The sequence below is a fragment of the Hibiscus syriacus genome, unplaced genomic scaffold (genome assembly GCF_006381635.1).
Source record: "Hibiscus syriacus cultivar Baekdansim isolate YM2019G1 unplaced genomic scaffold, ASM638163v2 tig00110548_pilon, whole genome shotgun sequence".
NCBI lineage: Eukaryota > Viridiplantae > Streptophyta > Magnoliopsida > Malvales > Malvaceae > Hibiscus > Hibiscus syriacus.
The window spans coordinates 3,615,223-3,631,586 of record NW_024062775.1 but is presented as its reverse complement, the minus strand read 5'-3'; the positions used below and the strand labels follow the sequence as shown (position 1 = coordinate 3,631,586).

General features: G+C 33.0%; 4 protein-coding genes across 5 annotated transcripts; 2 read left to right on the top strand and 2 right to left on the bottom strand.

Moving 5' to 3' along the window:
• The first annotated feature begins 38 nt into the window (after positions 1-38).
• On the top strand, positions 39-2,623 carry LOC120130511. Of its 2 annotated transcripts, XM_039147741.1 has the most exons (5): positions 39-786; positions 1,208-1,328; positions 1,413-1,577; positions 2,058-2,139; positions 2,248-2,623. In XM_039147741.1, the coding sequence occupies exons 1-5, from the start codon at positions 189-191 to the stop codon at positions 2,446-2,448; spliced, it is 1,167 nt and encodes a 388-aa protein (XP_039003672.1). In that variant the 5' UTR covers positions 39-188; the 3' UTR covers positions 2,449-2,623. The 2 variants fall into 2 exon arrangements, with proteins under 2 accessions (XP_039003672.1, XP_039003671.1); XM_039147740.1 differs by having other exon boundaries at positions 1,208-1,577.
• A 4,345-nt stretch (positions 2,624-6,968) lies between these two features.
• On the bottom strand, positions 6,969-7,541 carry LOC120131034 (transcription factor HEC2-like). The gene has a single exon (XM_039148143.1). It carries the CDS (start codon positions 7,539-7,541, stop codon positions 6,969-6,971), a length of 573 nt encoding a protein of 190 aa, XP_039004074.1.
• A 2,677-nt stretch (positions 7,542-10,218) lies between these two features.
• On the top strand, positions 10,219-11,068 carry LOC120130512 (protein RALF-like 34). The gene has a single exon (XM_039147742.1). The coding sequence runs from the start codon at positions 10,257-10,259 to the stop codon at positions 10,818-10,820; it is 564 nt and encodes a 187-aa protein (XP_039003673.1). The 5' UTR covers positions 10,219-10,256; the 3' UTR covers positions 10,821-11,068.
• Positions 11,069-13,211: 2,143 nt separating this feature from the next.
• Positions 13,212-16,162, bottom strand: LOC120131033 (transcription factor SPATULA-like). Its single transcript, XM_039148142.1, has 6 exons — positions 16,122-16,162; positions 14,866-14,932; positions 14,463-14,567; positions 14,304-14,369; positions 14,095-14,160; positions 13,212-13,751 (listed from the first exon to the last, which is right to left on the bottom strand). The coding sequence occupies exons 1-6, from the start codon at positions 16,160-16,162 to the stop codon at positions 13,428-13,430; spliced, it is 669 nt and encodes a 222-aa protein (XP_039004073.1). The 3' UTR covers positions 13,212-13,427.
• Between the last annotated feature and the right edge of the window lie 202 nt (positions 16,163-16,364).

The following is a 16,364-nucleotide window of genomic DNA, read 5'->3' as shown; positions in this document are numbered from 1 at the left end:
AACAGTAAAAAATGTCAGCTTTCAAACAATTTCTTTAATTTTCTCAATGACCCTTTTGGACATCCTTGCCAGCAAACCAAAATAACCAATATTATTTTGTTCAAAGTTTAGCTCTTTGTAGCACTGTGTAGAGCTAAGCTGAAAGGGTAAGACTCTTGGGTTTTGTTTCTGGTGATTTGAGAGAGTTGATGAAGAAAGGGTCTGTTTCTTTGAGCCATCTGGGTACTTTTCCTAGCCCAGGAGCTTCGGATTACCGCGGTAATGGCGTGTTGGTGAGTCAAAAAGGTTGGAATTCGGAGCGAGTTCCGCGTTCTTCGGTTAACGGTAATGGCGGTAGCAGAAGACATATTAGTGCTTCATCTTTAACACCTTTTTACAGTGGGAGAACGTTGCCTTCGAAATGGGAAGATGCGGAGAGGTGGATTTCTAGCCCCGTTTTGGGTTATGGTGTTAGCAAGAATGTGAACTATCAGCAGCAGAGGGGTCCCAAGTCTAAAAGCGGGCCGATTGTACCTCCGGGGATGGCTTTCAACTTACTTGATGTTGGAGGAAGCGGTGTTCGGAATTTAATGGCGGGGTCTCCTTTTTCAACTGGGGTTCTGATGGCTGATGGGGTTTCCGTTCATTATGTTGGTTGTAGAGCTGCCGTCTCCGCCTCTGCACCCGGCGGCTATGGTGACGGCGACCGGTCTTGTATGGTGGAGAGTGATAGTAATGGGGCTGGACCCGCTATTATACCTGGATGGCCAGATTTGGTTAGTGAGACATCATTGCCAAGCTCTCAAGGTATCATTTGCTTCCCATTTCAACTTAGGCTGCTAATGCTTCATGGGATTTTATCTTCTGATTTGATTATGGAAGCTAAAGAACATTAATTAGGATAATCTAACCCCACAGAAACCAAATTTTAAGATTGAACTTCAAATTGGAAGTAAGATATTTAACAATCAATTCCAGTTCAGTTAAATATGTTATCTGTAATGATTGTGAATGATGAAGTTTCTTAAATATGCATCCGGTAGGGGAACTTTGAAACTAGAGTGCAGAAGAATCATATGCTAGCTTTAGTTATGTTGCTCCGCTATTCATTTCTCTTTTAACTATCTGAGTTCGAGAAACATAGAGCCTTTGCTCGGACCTCTTTAAATGTTAGCCTGAAATTGCATGTCTGTGGCTTGGAACTATTGATGTTGGAACAAATTTCCAGATGAAAAACTCGATGAGATCAAGGATGCCGAAATGATGATCAATCGTGTAGTTTCACGGAGGGATATGGCGACACAAATGAGCCCAGACGAGAGTAGCAAACATTCATCTCCGAGAGAGAGGTCTTCATTTGGCCAGTCACCTCCTCCTATCCTTCCTATTCCTTCCGTGGACAACAATGATCATCCTTCTAAACTGGACATCAGGGAAGTGCAGATAGACAAGCGAGCCACCATTACTGGCTGGTCAAAAAGACATGGATCGCGAAGAATCAAGAAAGGCAAACCAGATTTCGAAGACTTCTACCGAAACAATGCCCCGGCTTCTGCTTTATCCCTGGATATCTCAGAAGCTTCAACAAGCCTTTCAAAGTATGTTTCTAGCATTCTTCCTTAATTTTGGTCCTGCAACATCCAATTAGAAAAGGAAGTTTCACAAATAAACACAATCAATGCATGATATGAATTTTGAATTCCAAAAAATACATGTTCTTTGCTTAATAAAGTGTAGAATGCAATTTTAACTAGCTTCATTAGGGACCAAGATCACTGCTTTTTTCATACAAGATAAGAATTCCAATAACTTCCAATAGTTGGGAGCGCAGAACTTTCCAACAACATTCCTGGAATCCAAACTTGGATGCAATATAGTTTAAATTCTTTCATTCGATGCTAGTCTTTAATGTTACGAGGAAATTTCCACATTGAGTTCCTAGATGGAACTGCATGATTTCATGGGTGAATTAATGCTAATATCCAAAAGAAACTATGGAAGTGGTTGACTGAAATAAAAGCGCCAGAAATACAAAGGAGCTTTTTCTTTAAAAAAATCTTTTCAACTTGATTTTGCAGGCTGCAAAGAGAGGAAGCGAAGATCAGTGCATGGGAGAATTTGCAGAGAGCAAAAGCAGAGGCAGCCATACGAAAACTAGAGGTTCACTTGCACACAGGAACTCTGTTTTTGTCAAATTTCCCCCCTAAATCCAGTAGTTTAAGATCTCTTAAAATCACTTTTCCTGCATTTTCTGTATCTTACAATCAGATGAAATTAGAAAAGAAGAGATCAGCATCGATGGATAAGATCTTGAGAAAGTTGAGAACGTCCCAGATTAAAGCTCAAGAAATGAGAAATTCGATGTCAGGCAAAGAGGATGAACAGACTCCAAAGACTTCAGCAAAGTTTACATTCTTCCATACGCACATGCGTTTTCTCAGCAGTTATTTCTCCTGCCAGGGTTTCTAGTTTTTCTGTAAATTTGATATCATCTCCATGGGCTCAAATCTTTTCCACCGGGTATTATCTAAGCAATGGAGTATTTTGTTTGTTATGCCTGCCGGTTTATCGACTTCCCTACTTTTTCATGTAAAGTATAATAGCATTTTACATTCAATGGTGCAGGAGACTGCAGATTTCAAGCTCGTGTTCTTGGTTAAATGCCCTTTGAGCTATTGAGTATTAAACACGAGGAGATAACCTTCATATGTCAACAATAGAATATTTCCATATATGCTTAACAATTGAAACTTGAAGACATAACATCGAAGTTCCGGGTGAAAAGGGTTTGGTAAAGACGGGTACCACACTGTTAAAAATATTAATTAGACACTTAAATTTGTACACAATGAGAAGTATGGTTCGCTTGTCGTGATCTATAACCAGAATTACTGAATCATATCAGAGTAATAATCGAGATTGTGATCTTCACAGCAATTCCATGGCTTCTTAGTATGGCCGGTACCGCCAGTCTGCTCTCGATGGCCTTGTACTCCCAAAGGCATAACCCCACTGCTAAATATGAAATGCATAATTAGCAAACGGCTAAAGTAACTTGGTTTTTCATACCAGAAAAGTTAAAAGGAACCCTGTTTCAGTCTAAAAAAGATTTAGATTGCCAAAGTTCATCGTTTAAGTTGTTTCCAATATATATGTGTATTTATGTGTTCATACTCGCATCGTCAAAATGCAAGCCTCCCTACATCCTACCAAAGGGGCGCGTCGTACCACCAAAACCTCTAAATGGTCCAACAGGATTCATCATGAAACAAGGGTCAACGTCATCAACAGTTAAATTGAAATTTTAGTCCGTAATTTTAGTCCGTGTGCAACTCCACCAGAAACGATCCACAATTAAGGGAAAATCAATAGAGGAAAATATTTTTTATTAGTTAAATTATCATTTTTATTAATATTTATATGTAGCATGGTATATATCTTCAATATTTATATATTTTATAAATTTAATTTTAATTATAAATATAAATATTTCACAGACAAATAAAAAAAATCTTTTAAAAAAATTAGTCAAATATGTGGTTAACTTAACATGTAATCAGCTTACCGTTAATCTTTAATTAAGTTAATAGATGGGTGAATAAAACACAATAATCGGATAAATATTTAAATATTCAAAGTGATCAGTCAATTTAATAAAATATATTTTTTTATGAAAATTATCACTTACGAATTCGTTTGGTATTGTAGAAATTTTCGTAAATCTCAAAATAAATTCTTACGTATCCTATCGGGCTGAAATGATGGTCCAGGTGATAATCAATTAAGATGAGAGTGGGCCGACCTTTCTTCGACTCTAATCCATTTTTTTTATGTAGAATCCGGAGAAACTACCGTCGGAAGCCAAAATTTGCCGCAGTCGGGAGCCAAATTTGTTTCGCAGGCCAGCCCTGGTTTTGGTGAATATCCCCCCGGGACATTCTGCCTGTAGGCTTGAAATCATCTACCTTCCAACATAATATCAAAATAGTGATATTATCCCCACACATATTGAGTATATATGTGAAAATTCCAGAGGAATAGAACATAAAAACAAAATTGTGCTTTGTCATGCACTTAAAAGATCAACATTGATCCCTAGGGTGGTCAAGCAGGTAAATTGTTAAAAAAAAAAAAAACACTGCTGTGCTGTAACTTGCCTTGGGTGTTGCTCGATCAACTACTACGGTAACACCCCCTAGTTCATGAGTAAAACAAGTATCTCACAGTCGGACATAACAAGAGAGGAGGAAAAGAACCAGTATATATAACTAAGTTGGTAGCCAACTCAAATTAATAACGGCAATGATGTCGTCAAATACCATAAGCCCATCACCGTATTTCAAAGGTAGATCTCAGGGTGGGTTAAGTACACCTCTTTTGGAACAATCAAACCAAGATAAAGATTAAGACGACGACGACTAAGGCCGACGACCCCAACGAACTCGACGAGCCCCGCTCCATTATCATTCGACTATTCCTCAAGATCGTCAAGAACTTAAAAAAATATAAATAAATTTTATTATGTACATATTAGTTTGTAAACACTATTTTTTTAATAAAATTATTATGTTACTTTTTAATTAATTTATTTTTTCAAATTTAATCCGGCGGAACTCATTACGTCGAGGTGATGAGTTTCATAGGGACTGTTTCCCAAGTGACCGTTGTTGTTGTCTGTTAACCAACGGCTATAAACAATTACTTTTAATTAATTAATTTTTTTATTTTTAAGTTTTAATTAAGTTTTAAAAGTCAAATTATTTTTACAATTTAAATAAATAAATGGACTCATCACATCAAAATGATGAATCGCATTAATTACAATAAATTAATGATCCGCATAGAATCTACACATTTTGATTCATTAAAATAATATATCTCATCGAACTCGTAACCTCAAAATATCGAATTCAAACATCACTGTAGCATTTATCATTTTCTCCGAAATAAAAACTCAAGTACCTAAATAAAAAACCCAGGTGCCTGTTGGAAAATAAAAACCTCCCATGCCTCCCCTCCACTTTCTGCTTAAACCAACTCGAGAAAAAGGCCCAGCTTTATGGAAATTGGATTGCCACGTACATGTATGCTTGTTGTGTAAAGACGAATAAATAAATACCACTAACTGAAATGGTAAAGTATCTAGACAGTCTTCCAACTCTTAACGTATTTTGTTTAGGTCACTAAACTAATAAAAATCGATTTAGTCACTAATTTCATAAAAAAATAATATAATTTTGATCACCGACAGTAAAATAGTTAATAGAATTACAAATGTGTCTCGTTTTTATTGACATAAAAACAGTTTTAACTTTCAATGTTTATTTCTTTTATCAGTTTAGACCATATTCTAAATAATTTAATAAATGTAAAAATAATTATTCAATACATTAATGTATAAAAAAAATCATATATGCCGGATAACGTAAACACATGTATCCTTCACCAACGCCCTTTTAAAGCGTCCATTTCCACCAAAAACAAAACTGAATCCAACCAACCCTTTTAATGACTCTATTTGTTTACTATATAAAATACCATTTTTATATTAATTTGAATGCTTCTGGGGATTTCTGCTATCTTTTCTTCATTTATAGCCTCACCTCCCAAGAGCCTCTTCTCCATGCCATTATTTAATATTTTCTCTTCCTATCAATTTCATAAAAATAACTTACTAAATTGCTTCTTATAATAAATTCCAATGATGCTTTGGGAAGTTATATATAAATAATTAAAAACATCTTCATTTTCTTAAAACGAAAAGAAGAAGAAGAAATAATGGCTTAATTATAAAATAAGTGCCCAAACTATAGTGCTTTTAATGAATAGATCCTAAACTATTTTTCGAATGATCTGGTGCCTAACGTTACAAACGTTATCATTTTGGGTCGAGTCGTGAACAATGCTAATTTTCTCCGTTATCTGACACATGTTACAATATGATAATTTTGAAATTAATTTTTCAAAAATAATATTAAAATTATTATTATATTTATAAAAACAATAATTTTTCTTAAATTATAAAAAAACCCTAAAATCCTTAAATCTTAACCCTAACCCATCATCATTGTCCTTTCCAGCCACGGACACCACCGTCGACGTAATCCCTATCATCCTCTTAGTCATACGTCGTTGTAGTTGTCGCTGATGGCCGTCGAAATCGTGTGAGATTAGGTGGAGCTTCGTCGATTCACTGTAAATTGGTCACAATTTCATAGGAATTTTGGTCATCGGGGAGGTGAGATCAAGTGGAGCTTCATCAACGGCAAAGGGTGGCGGCCGGTGTGGGTTTAGGGGTTAAAATGAAGGTTTTCAAAGTTTTGAGATTATTTTTAAATTTTGTATTTTTTAAATATATAATTTTATTTTTTATTTTAAATAAAAAATTTAAAATTAACAAATTATGACACATGTAACTTAACGGGAGAAATTAACGTCGATGACGACTTTGGCACCTAAAGTGGTAACGTTTGTAACATTAAGCGCTGAGATCATTCAAAAAATAATTTAGACACCTATTTGTGAAAATCGCTAAAACTTGAGACTTGTTTTATATTTAAGCCAATAATAATTGTTAATTCGTGTATATTAACAAAGCAAAGAAAATGAATCAAAGAAGATGATAATTCATGTTAGAAGGAAAAGAGGGTAGATGAATAAAATGATTAAAGAAAAGGCTGTGTCAGAGAATGATCGATACAAGAAGTGAGGTGAATCTCGACCTTTACGGGATAAATATATTATGCATGTACCGTGCACAAAAAATATAAATACTGGTTAGGTTACTGTTTTTTATAAGGTATTTGGACAAATATGTTCACTTTATAAGATATTTTTGCATGTTTTGCTGACATAAATGCTCCAATGGTACCATTTTTATCTTAGTTTTTGGGTTGAATTAATGAATATATAACATAAACATAAGGTGGCCAGCAAGATACATGAAGAATCAATATTCAGAACTTATAAACAATGAAATTGTTAGTAACTCATCTCTTATCTAAACCCACATTAGCCATTGCTGCACTTTGAAACCCAACAATGTCCATTTGCATGTTAAAGCCAGCTTGTCCCAAATACTGCACCTGTCTTTGCAAGAATTTGACATAATGAATTGCTTCGTCTAACATCGATGCAGTGTCCATCTTAGTGCCTCCTGGGACAAGTCTTTGCAGTATCCTTATCCGCTCACTGATCCTTTCTCTTCTATGTCTAGCGGCCACGCTCTGGGGATCTTTAGAGATCTTAACGTTCCTTCTCTTCGGAGGCTTGACGGATTCCGGGTCTATACGAATCGGCTGCATTGCTGCTATTCGAAATATCATCTCCCTAGTTGCTTCCATGATGTTTCTCTTATCGACTGAATCGGTGAACTTGTTGCTTGAGGCCAATTTATCGGCTTCTTGGACTGTCATCAATGTCGTATTATGTGAATTAACATTGCTGAAGAAGTCGTTTTCAGCTGGAAACGTCGTGGAAAAGCTCTGGAAAACAGGCTCGGAGAATTGAATGGGAAGCTTTTCCGTTTTCATCATCGTCGTCGTCGTCCTATCCATGACCATGTGACCTTCTGTCGAAGATTTCAGTATATCAACATCCACTGAATATTACACGGGCTTTTAACTATTCCCAATTCTTCAAAAGTTTTACTCTTTCTAAGCGTGCTTTCGTTGGTTGAAGGAAAGATGAGAAAGATGGAGATGATAGATTTCTGAAGATAGAGAATGGCAGAGGGATGTGGCAGCATAGAAAGCTAAGATAATTAGGTTTTTTTTATCAGAGCTATGTAACAGCGTAGATATAAGGAGAGAAAAAAAAGTGTACTTAATCTACTGCAATACAACTAGCTACCATTTCATATAAATATATACAAGTATATAAAAATATTAAAGTATGTTTATACGATAGTTTTTACTAAATATTTTATTCAATATATTAAATTGTTATTAAATAATTGTTGTGACATTATAAATAATCTTAAAATTTAATAAATTTAATAATTATTTTATAACAATTTAATAAAGTTAATGATTAATTATATTATAGTATTTCAATTTACTAATTAAAAAAATTACTTTAATGTAATTCAATAATTTTATATATTTTATCTTCTATGTATCTTATATACTACATTAAGTCGATAAGGATGATATTTTCAAAAACTTTCAAATAGATTCATATTAAAAATTTATGACTCTAAATCGAACTATATAATATAATATAATATAATATAATATTATATAATATTATTTTCAATAACTAATTTTCGGTAGAACTCAAAATTAACATTTTCATTAGAAAAAATAATGTTTTTATAGCGTTTTATTGAAAATGTTAAACATTTTATGTAACACCCAATAATAACATTTTCAGTAAAAAAAATAATGTCTTAGATAACATTTTATCAAAAATATTAAAAAATAATAATATTTCTAATAATATCTCTCTTTAATAATATATTAAAGAGGTTGTACCTGAAATATTCCCGCACACAATTGAGAAAGCTAATAAGAAAGTTCATCCGTGAAAATTCATTTATGATTTAAGAATATTTTATGTTAGATAGTGACGCCCATAATGTGGGGGTTACTGTATTCACTCATAGCAACCATCCGATCTAATGACATCTGAAAGTTGTTAGCCATCACAGATGGGTTAGGCCCACAAATTGGATGGATGGATTGGATTCAAGGAAGTTGTTCAAATCATGTGCATGGACCTCTTTTTTCTTTCATGGGCATCCCCGTTTCAGTACTAGACCTCTTTGCTTTTGCATTGATATATTATATTTTTATTTGACTATTTTGAAAGGTTAGGTTATTGTTTAAACAAAATTTAAAAACGTCATACCCTTATTCGACTAATTTAAATGATTGACCTTCAAACTTTTATGTGAATTGATAATGTTGCAATGAGTCGAGTTGAATTTAAGTATTTTTTTGTACATAAAAGTTTAGATCATGGGTGACTCTCTTAGTTTAGGGTCAGGGCATACTTAAGACTCAATTGATATTTATATAGGACTTTAGAGATTGCCCACCAAGAGTGACAGTGGTGAGATTCGAACTTGGTCTTACAAACTCAAATTTTTGAATCTCAACCACTTGTGCCATCACCCATTGGCCAAGTTAAATTTAAATATTATTGAGTTTGTTTTAACATGAGAAGATTTAATTCGAATTTAAAAAAATTTGAACTCAAAATATTCCTAGACTTAGCTCGATTATAGCTTAAACTCGAATTCGAACTTAATCCTTAAGTATTTAAAATCATTATATTGTATTTAAAAAAACAACATATAAATATTAATGTTATTAATACTTTAATTTAAACAAAATAAAATTTAAATATATTATTTTTTGAAGTTGCACGTAATATTTTTTAGTTGGTTATCAAGTATTTTGCTTCAGCTCATTAGGAAATCGAGTAAAGTTCGAGCTCAAATTGAGTAAAATAAAATTGAGTGTTAACTTTTACCAAATCGAACTCGAGTATCTTATGATCTAACTCGTTTTTGTTGTTGTTGCAAAAGGAAGCACATTGCATTAGCAGTGATTTGTTGTTCCGTGCCATTTACAACCTTATAACTATTCATCAAATACTAGACTTTATTTTTTTTGGCAACACCTTAATTGAGTATTTAGCCATAAGAAGAAGAAAAAACATTTCTAAATTGCAACATTATTAACTTAATTTGAATTCACGACTTGGATAAAGCAAATTTCTAATCCTTAAACTTGATAATTTTATCAATTTAGTTATTGATTTTTTTTATTAAGTTAAAATTTGAATTTATGTTTTTGAGGTATTTTTAGTCATTTTGATAATACATACATTAATAGTGAGCCACATTGAATAATATGGGAGTATCACGTTATCGAAAGGATTAAAATGAGAAAAAGTTGTTAAGGATTAAAGTTGACTAAAACCAAGTTTATTGACTAACATGTGAAATGTTTGACAAATTAGGGACTAAATGTTGATTTATACCAAACAATAACGAAGGAATCAAGCGGTCCAATCTAATCCACCACCTCTGGCTAGCGGCCCGCAGCGTCTTTCTCCATCATCCCATCCGTCGCATGTGCACCATGTCCCCCTATCATATGCTACATTCCAACTAAACACTGTACTTAATGACCCTGATTGAGCCAAGTATGATGGACCCACAAACATCACAATTTCAACGGCTAAAAACAGATCTAAAACCATTAAACCCTAACACAGAGAAGACGACAAACTCCTTCTGATTGGTCCTGGAACCGAAGCACGCTTTAATGGAGGCGGGCATTGATGAAAATCACAGCTGTAAACCAATCACCTCTCTGCTCATCGTTACCCCATTTGTCCCCTTAAACCAACCCCCAAACCTACTTTCACTACACTACTCCATCCCCTTCCTCTTCTTCAACAAAGCTCTGCAACTCGTTATGACAATGGCTTCTCCATGTTCACTTATCGCCAAGCTTCTCTTGCCCCTTTTCATCGCTTACATTGTCTTTTCAATCTCGAAAGTGGAAGCCCAAGTTGAAGAGACGAGCTTGAAGCTGATGGGTGATGCTTTGGAATGGCCGCTTTCAATGTCACTTTACAGTGACTTAAACGACGACGAAGGTGACGAAGAAGAGATAGAGGGTGAAGATGGAAATGGGTATAGTCGTAGATCTTTGTTTTGGAAGAGGATGAAGTATTACATTTCGTACGGCGCGCTTTCGGCTAATAGAATCCCATGTCCACCGAGATCGGGCAGGTCTTACTATACCCACAACTGTTTCCAGGCTCATGGACCGGTTCATCCTTACTCTCGAGGATGTTCAAGGATCACCCGTTGCAGGAGATGAGGTTATTCATTAAGGACTGAACTTTGGATTTTACCTTTTTTGTGTGTTCTTCTTCTTCTTCTTGTCTTAATGTGTGGATTAGCTATATCACTATGACATTGTGGTGTGTAATTTGGTTAAACTACTTTTGAACTTTCTTGTTTGTCGTACCTTTGGAAGCACACTAGATCTTCGCAGGTGGAAGATCATGCAAACTTGATAATGGAATTAGATATTACTAGAATATGAGCTTTTGGGTAATTATTGAATCTGATTTTGGTAATGGGATTTGTATGTTATCGGTATGGTTAACTGTATTGACGGTGCATCTAACATAGCTCTGTTAACTTAATATTTATGAAAAAGTAGTATATTTAAACATGCATTATTGTTTTTAAGGATTAATTGTATCAGTTTGTCTAACCAATGTTTATCATAGGATTCTCACACACACCAATCTATATGGCGATTTTAGTCTTGATTGATTGGTTGGTGGGGGCTTCAGTTACTATAAAGGTTAAGTAATGAGTGATGATAATTGAGCTTTTGAAAAATGATCTTACTTTCCTGTTCTGATTGGTTATGTGATTTGGACATGGAGGACAAACCTAATGATTATGTTTTACGTTGGATATTAGTTTTAAAAAAAATACAAAAAAATATTCGGTAATAACGCATTTCATGCCCAAATAAGAAAATAAATGAGATCAAAATGTTTGTAGAGGGGCCTTATATAAATGGCCGACTTATAAGCTGTGGCTTTCTATAAGTGTTAAATATCTTGTCACTGTTTTCAAAACAAATAAATAGATAAAATATATCATCTTTTATATTAAAGTAATTAAATATTTTTGGTTAAAATAAGTATTTAAAGTTAATTTTTTTGTCAAAATAAGTACTTAAAATATTTATTTTTTCATCTAAGTATCTAAAATATTCTTTAATTAATGTCATGTGTCAATTTTTTTAAAACTTAGAAGAAAAAGTTTGAATAATTTAGGTACCTATTTTGACATAAAATACTTTAGGTCTCTATTTTGACCAAAAAGATAACTCTAGATATTAATTTTATATAAAAAAATACTTTAGGTACTTTAATATAAAAATAAAATACTTTAAGTATTTATTTATGATATAATCCTTTTTAGAATTGTAAATCAAATTAATAAAATGTATAAAACATTAAATACTAAATATATATTCATACTAAGAAAAATTCTACAGCGTACGTCGCATACCATAACATACCACTAAAGTGACACATCACTAGTTAAATTATCTTTATTAAGTAAATGTTAAAAGGATAAATTATACGTTTTGTACCTAAATTATCACTTGTATTTCGTTTTAGTATTTAAGCTTTATTTTTTTTTTCAAATCATTAGCGATAATTCTTATGTGGCATGACAAGTCAATTTTTTTATTTTTTAAAATTATCACATCACCTTTGTCTCTATTTTCAATATTTTTAATTAATTTTATTCAACCAATTAGGTGGTGACATTAGGATAAAAAGATAAATATCATTCTTGCTCCTACTATGAAATGATCTTGAGTCTTACATAAGAAACACATAACTCAACCATTGAGCCAAGTTAGTCATTTGATTAAATTTCACCATATTTTATATTTAACTTATATAACGATATCACCATAAAATCAATATTTTTTTATGATTATAAGATTCAAATATGTGACACTTTAAATTAATCACCGAAAGCTAGTCACTCAACTATAGCATAAATTTTTTTATTATACTGAAATTAATACTTACTTATATCTTTATTAAATTAATAGACTGTTTTTTACTTTATTTAAAATATAAATTAATTAAATAATTTATATATTTTTACAAAAATTATATGAAATAATTATAAAAAGTATATTTATAATATGATTAAAATATTTATTTAATTTTTAAAATCAAATTAATTAATTATTTGAAATAATGTTATTTTTAAATTAACTATTTAATTTTAAATAATTTAAAATTTAGGATAAATTAAACGTTTAGTATCCAATTATCACTTTGTTTCTCTACAATATTATTTAAAATTAATATTCGAAAAATATTGATTTTGTGGTGATACTATATAAATATGAAATATGATAAAATTAACTTAAATGATTAGCTTAATTCAATGGTTGAGTGTCTTGTATTTCATGTAGGAGGCATATGTTCAATTCATGCTAAAAGCAAGTGTATTTTCTTTTATTTTATCCCCATAGTTGGTAATACATGTCACCATTTAATTGGTTGAATAAAATTAATTAAAAAATATTGAAGGAGAAATAGAAAAATGATGTGGATTAAAAAATATAAAAAATTGATATGTCATGCCACATCAATATTGTCGTTAATGGTTTTGAAAAAAATAAAGTTTAGGTACTAAAATGAAATAAAAATGATAGTGTAAGTACTAAAGACATAATTGTTTTAATATTTAATTAGTAAGGGTAATTTATTTAGTGGTGTATTTTGATGTTTTAACAGGTGTTTCAAGAGTCAAGACCTTGTTGTAAGAAACACAAAAGAGAGAAACCTGACAGTAATTGCTGCTTTGCTGTTGTAAGATTCTAAGCTTTTGCGGTCCTGCAATGGTAAGAACCCCCCCCCCCCAAAAGTTTTTATGCATTGTTGTTCATACGTCTTACCTGAGGCTGAGATGACGAAAAGAGCTGAAATGGCTCGAACTGGCCTTGGATCGATTCCAATCCTGATGATGAATTTGAAGAAACTATGTTCGACGGGTTGAGTACGGATTCAGGGGGCATATCAAAAACTATCGGCAGCGAGGTTTCTTGATTTGCCTGCATCAGGCCTGACGCATTCATGGGCCGATAACAGTTTTCGTCGCTGAAATCTATTCCTGTTTGGGAAAACTGGAGTGGTTGCAAAACTCCAGACAAGTACATGGGATGCAGGCTTAATCCATTTCTCATTGAGAGCATCTGATAGAGAATACATGACAAATAAATCAGAAACTGAACTTTTTTTCCCGAAATCTGTCTACTGTCATGGTTACCACTCGTCATATTTTCACTTTTCATTAGCAATTATACATGGACAATAAATAGATTAAGGTTACAAAACAAACATCCAGCAGCAAATAGAAATGAAGTCCACAGTGTTCTTGATTGAAATTATAGTAAAATAAAACCAATGAATAGCTTATGAACTTGTAAGTGAGATTTGGAATGCTTTATTTTCTTTCGACATCTTCGAAATCCTCATTAATTTAGACAGTGGATTCACCCAGAAAGAAAAAGGAAGCTGTAAAATTGTTCGACATACCCGAACTTGAAGCTGAAGGTTCTTCAAGTACTCAATAACTTCATCAAGCATCGAAGCCTTATCTGTCTGCCAATCCCTCATTATATTACCAGAATTAGTAATGCGACAAGGTAGAACACAAAGTAATATGAGAAAGCATGAAGTATACGATCATTATTACATGAATGTCTCAAATTCATATAAATACATAATAACTAGAAAATGAATACCTTGTTAGAATTTGGAACCAGTTTTTGCAATGCTTTCATTTTCTCATTAATCTTGCTCCTTCTCCTCTGTATCTTGCAAGAAAATCAGAACAAATCAATGGTGATGTCCCATTATTCATTATAGATTTAATGTAAAAAACACTGGACAAAACTACTAGCCTTTTCAGAGAAATTATGAACCTCGGCGGCTCTGTTTCTTTTTGAGGAACTACGAGATGGTGCTGCTGGCTTTGGTGGTGTCTCAACCAATGCTTCAAGACCATCCTGCTCATGACAAGTTTCAAACTATCAAGAACAAAAATTTGAATCTTTGTTCAATTTAAATTGTAAAGTGGACAGAAAAACCCATTAAAATAGAAAATTTTGCAAGAGTTAATAACATTAAGAATTAATCTTTGAATGTTCATTAATGTTTAATTCATGTAATCAAATTTTAATTGCTGCATGTAACTATACTTGTTAAGATCTTAGCTTCCTAAACCAAAATGACCCAAATTTCCACCTTTCCTTCAACATTTTCTCAGCAAAAGGAATCGATGAAACCGCTAAACCAGATACTCACCTCACGTTCGCATTCACAATCATCAGTAGTACCATCATCGCCAGCAGCTCCGACGATAGAACCAACGCTCAATCATCAGTGGTTTCAAAATAGTTATTAAATTTTATAAAATTGTTACTAAATATCGAAATTTTACACTTATTATAATTTTATAGTGATCATTTAGTAATGATTTAACGAATTTAATATCTCTTTCCTAACTTTTAAAAGTTAAATGATTGAAACAATCCTCGAACATAGTTTAGAATAAAAAAACATTATCTTATTATAGAATAAAAAACTTACCTTATTTATTAACGATAATCTTTCTAAATTGAATTATTTGTATCACGCGTCTTCAAATTACGATTCTCGGTTTAAATTGATTTTTAAACTTTTAAATTTCAATTTAATCTTTAAATTAGTCATCAAATTTTTAAATATTCCAATTGCTTAGAGTATCCCTGGCTCTCATGTTGGAACTAAAGTCGCTCTACTGTAAAGTGTAGGAGCGAAAACTCAAACTGCATAGAAGAGGTCAGTGAAGGAAAGGCAGAGACAACCGCATGGAAGCAAACTGGAACTAGGCCTTCATCAGGCTCGTAAGCATTAGGAATGCCATCCACAAATTATGACCATCATTCTAAACTGGTCCTCAAACTTTTAGATATTCTAATTTCATTCTCAAATTCATCCAAATAAGTAATTAATTTTAACCATAATTTAACCTATTTTTTTCAAATAAAAAATAATTTTATCAGCATGGGATGTGATTACTGTATACCAATATTCTATTATAGTTTAGAATAAAAACCATTATTCTATTATAGAAGAAAAAAATGCCTTATTTATTAACGACAATCTTTCTAAACTGAGTTATTTGTATCACGGGCCTTCAAATTATGATTCTAAACTACTCATCAAATTTTTAATATCTCAATTGCTTACAATACTCCTAACTTTTTGTAATACCCTAATTTTGTCTGAGATATTAAAAATGAATATTAATTGATCGAAGAAGAATTTTGAGCGTTCAACGTCTGAATTCGATCTGATTCATACTTGGTGGACAAATTGACGTTCAAGATTTTATTTTAAATAGCCACTCCAATTGTAAATATTAACTCATTTGCATGACCCACCAAACCCAAAACTCAAAATAATGTCCAAACTATAGTCCAAGTTTTAAAATTTAAAGCCCAATCCCAATTACACCAATCAGGCCCAATTAATTAGGGTCCATTTGTACATTCAACAAACCCGAAATCTAGGGCTACCAATGAACCCTCCCAGCCCTGCCGCCGCCTCCCCTGGTCATGTAAAGTGGTCCCAAACAGTGGCCTCAGCCGTGGTCCCTCCACGCCAGTAAGCCTCCAAGCAAGGTGGTCCCGAATGCTTCATCAACAATGTGCACCGCTGGTCCCCTACACCAGGCACTTCTCCACATCAGTCGGTCCTCCTAACGGCCCGCTCATGCAACCCAAGTGGTCCCCCCGAATGCTCATCAGCAGCCATGCATG

Bases quoted from the DNA above. Each gene is read 5' to 3' on its own strand.
- LOC120130511 (XM_039147740.1), top strand. From the start codon at position 189: ATGAAGAAAGGGTCTGTTTCTTTGAGCCATCTGGGTACTTTTCCTAGC. The intron at 787-1,207 runs GTATCATTTGCT...ACAAATTTCCAG, and splicing joins ATCATTGCCAAGCTCTCAAG to ATGAAAAACTCGATGAGATC. The intron at 1,578-2,057 runs GTATGTTTCTAG...TTGATTTTGCAG, and splicing joins GCTTCAACAAGCCTTTCAAA to GCTGCAAAGAGAGGAAGCGA.
- LOC120131034 (XM_039148143.1), bottom strand. From the start codon at position 7,541: ATGGTCATGGATAGGACGACGACGACGATGATGAAAACGGAAAAGCTT.
- LOC120130512 (XM_039147742.1), top strand. From the start codon at position 10,257: ATGGAGGCGGGCATTGATGAAAATCACAGCTGTAAACCAATCACCTCT.
- LOC120131033 (XM_039148142.1), bottom strand. From the start codon at position 16,162: ATGACCAGGGGAGGCGGCGGCAGGGCTGGGAGGGTTCATTG. The intron at 14,161-14,303 runs GTATTCATTTTC...AGGGATTGGCAG, and splicing joins TGGTTCCAAATTCTAACAAG to ACAGATAAGGCTTCGATGCT. The intron at 13,752-14,094 runs GTATGTCGAACA...ATTCTCTATCAG, and splicing joins ACCTTCAGCTTCAAGTTCGG to ATGCTCTCAATGAGAAATGG.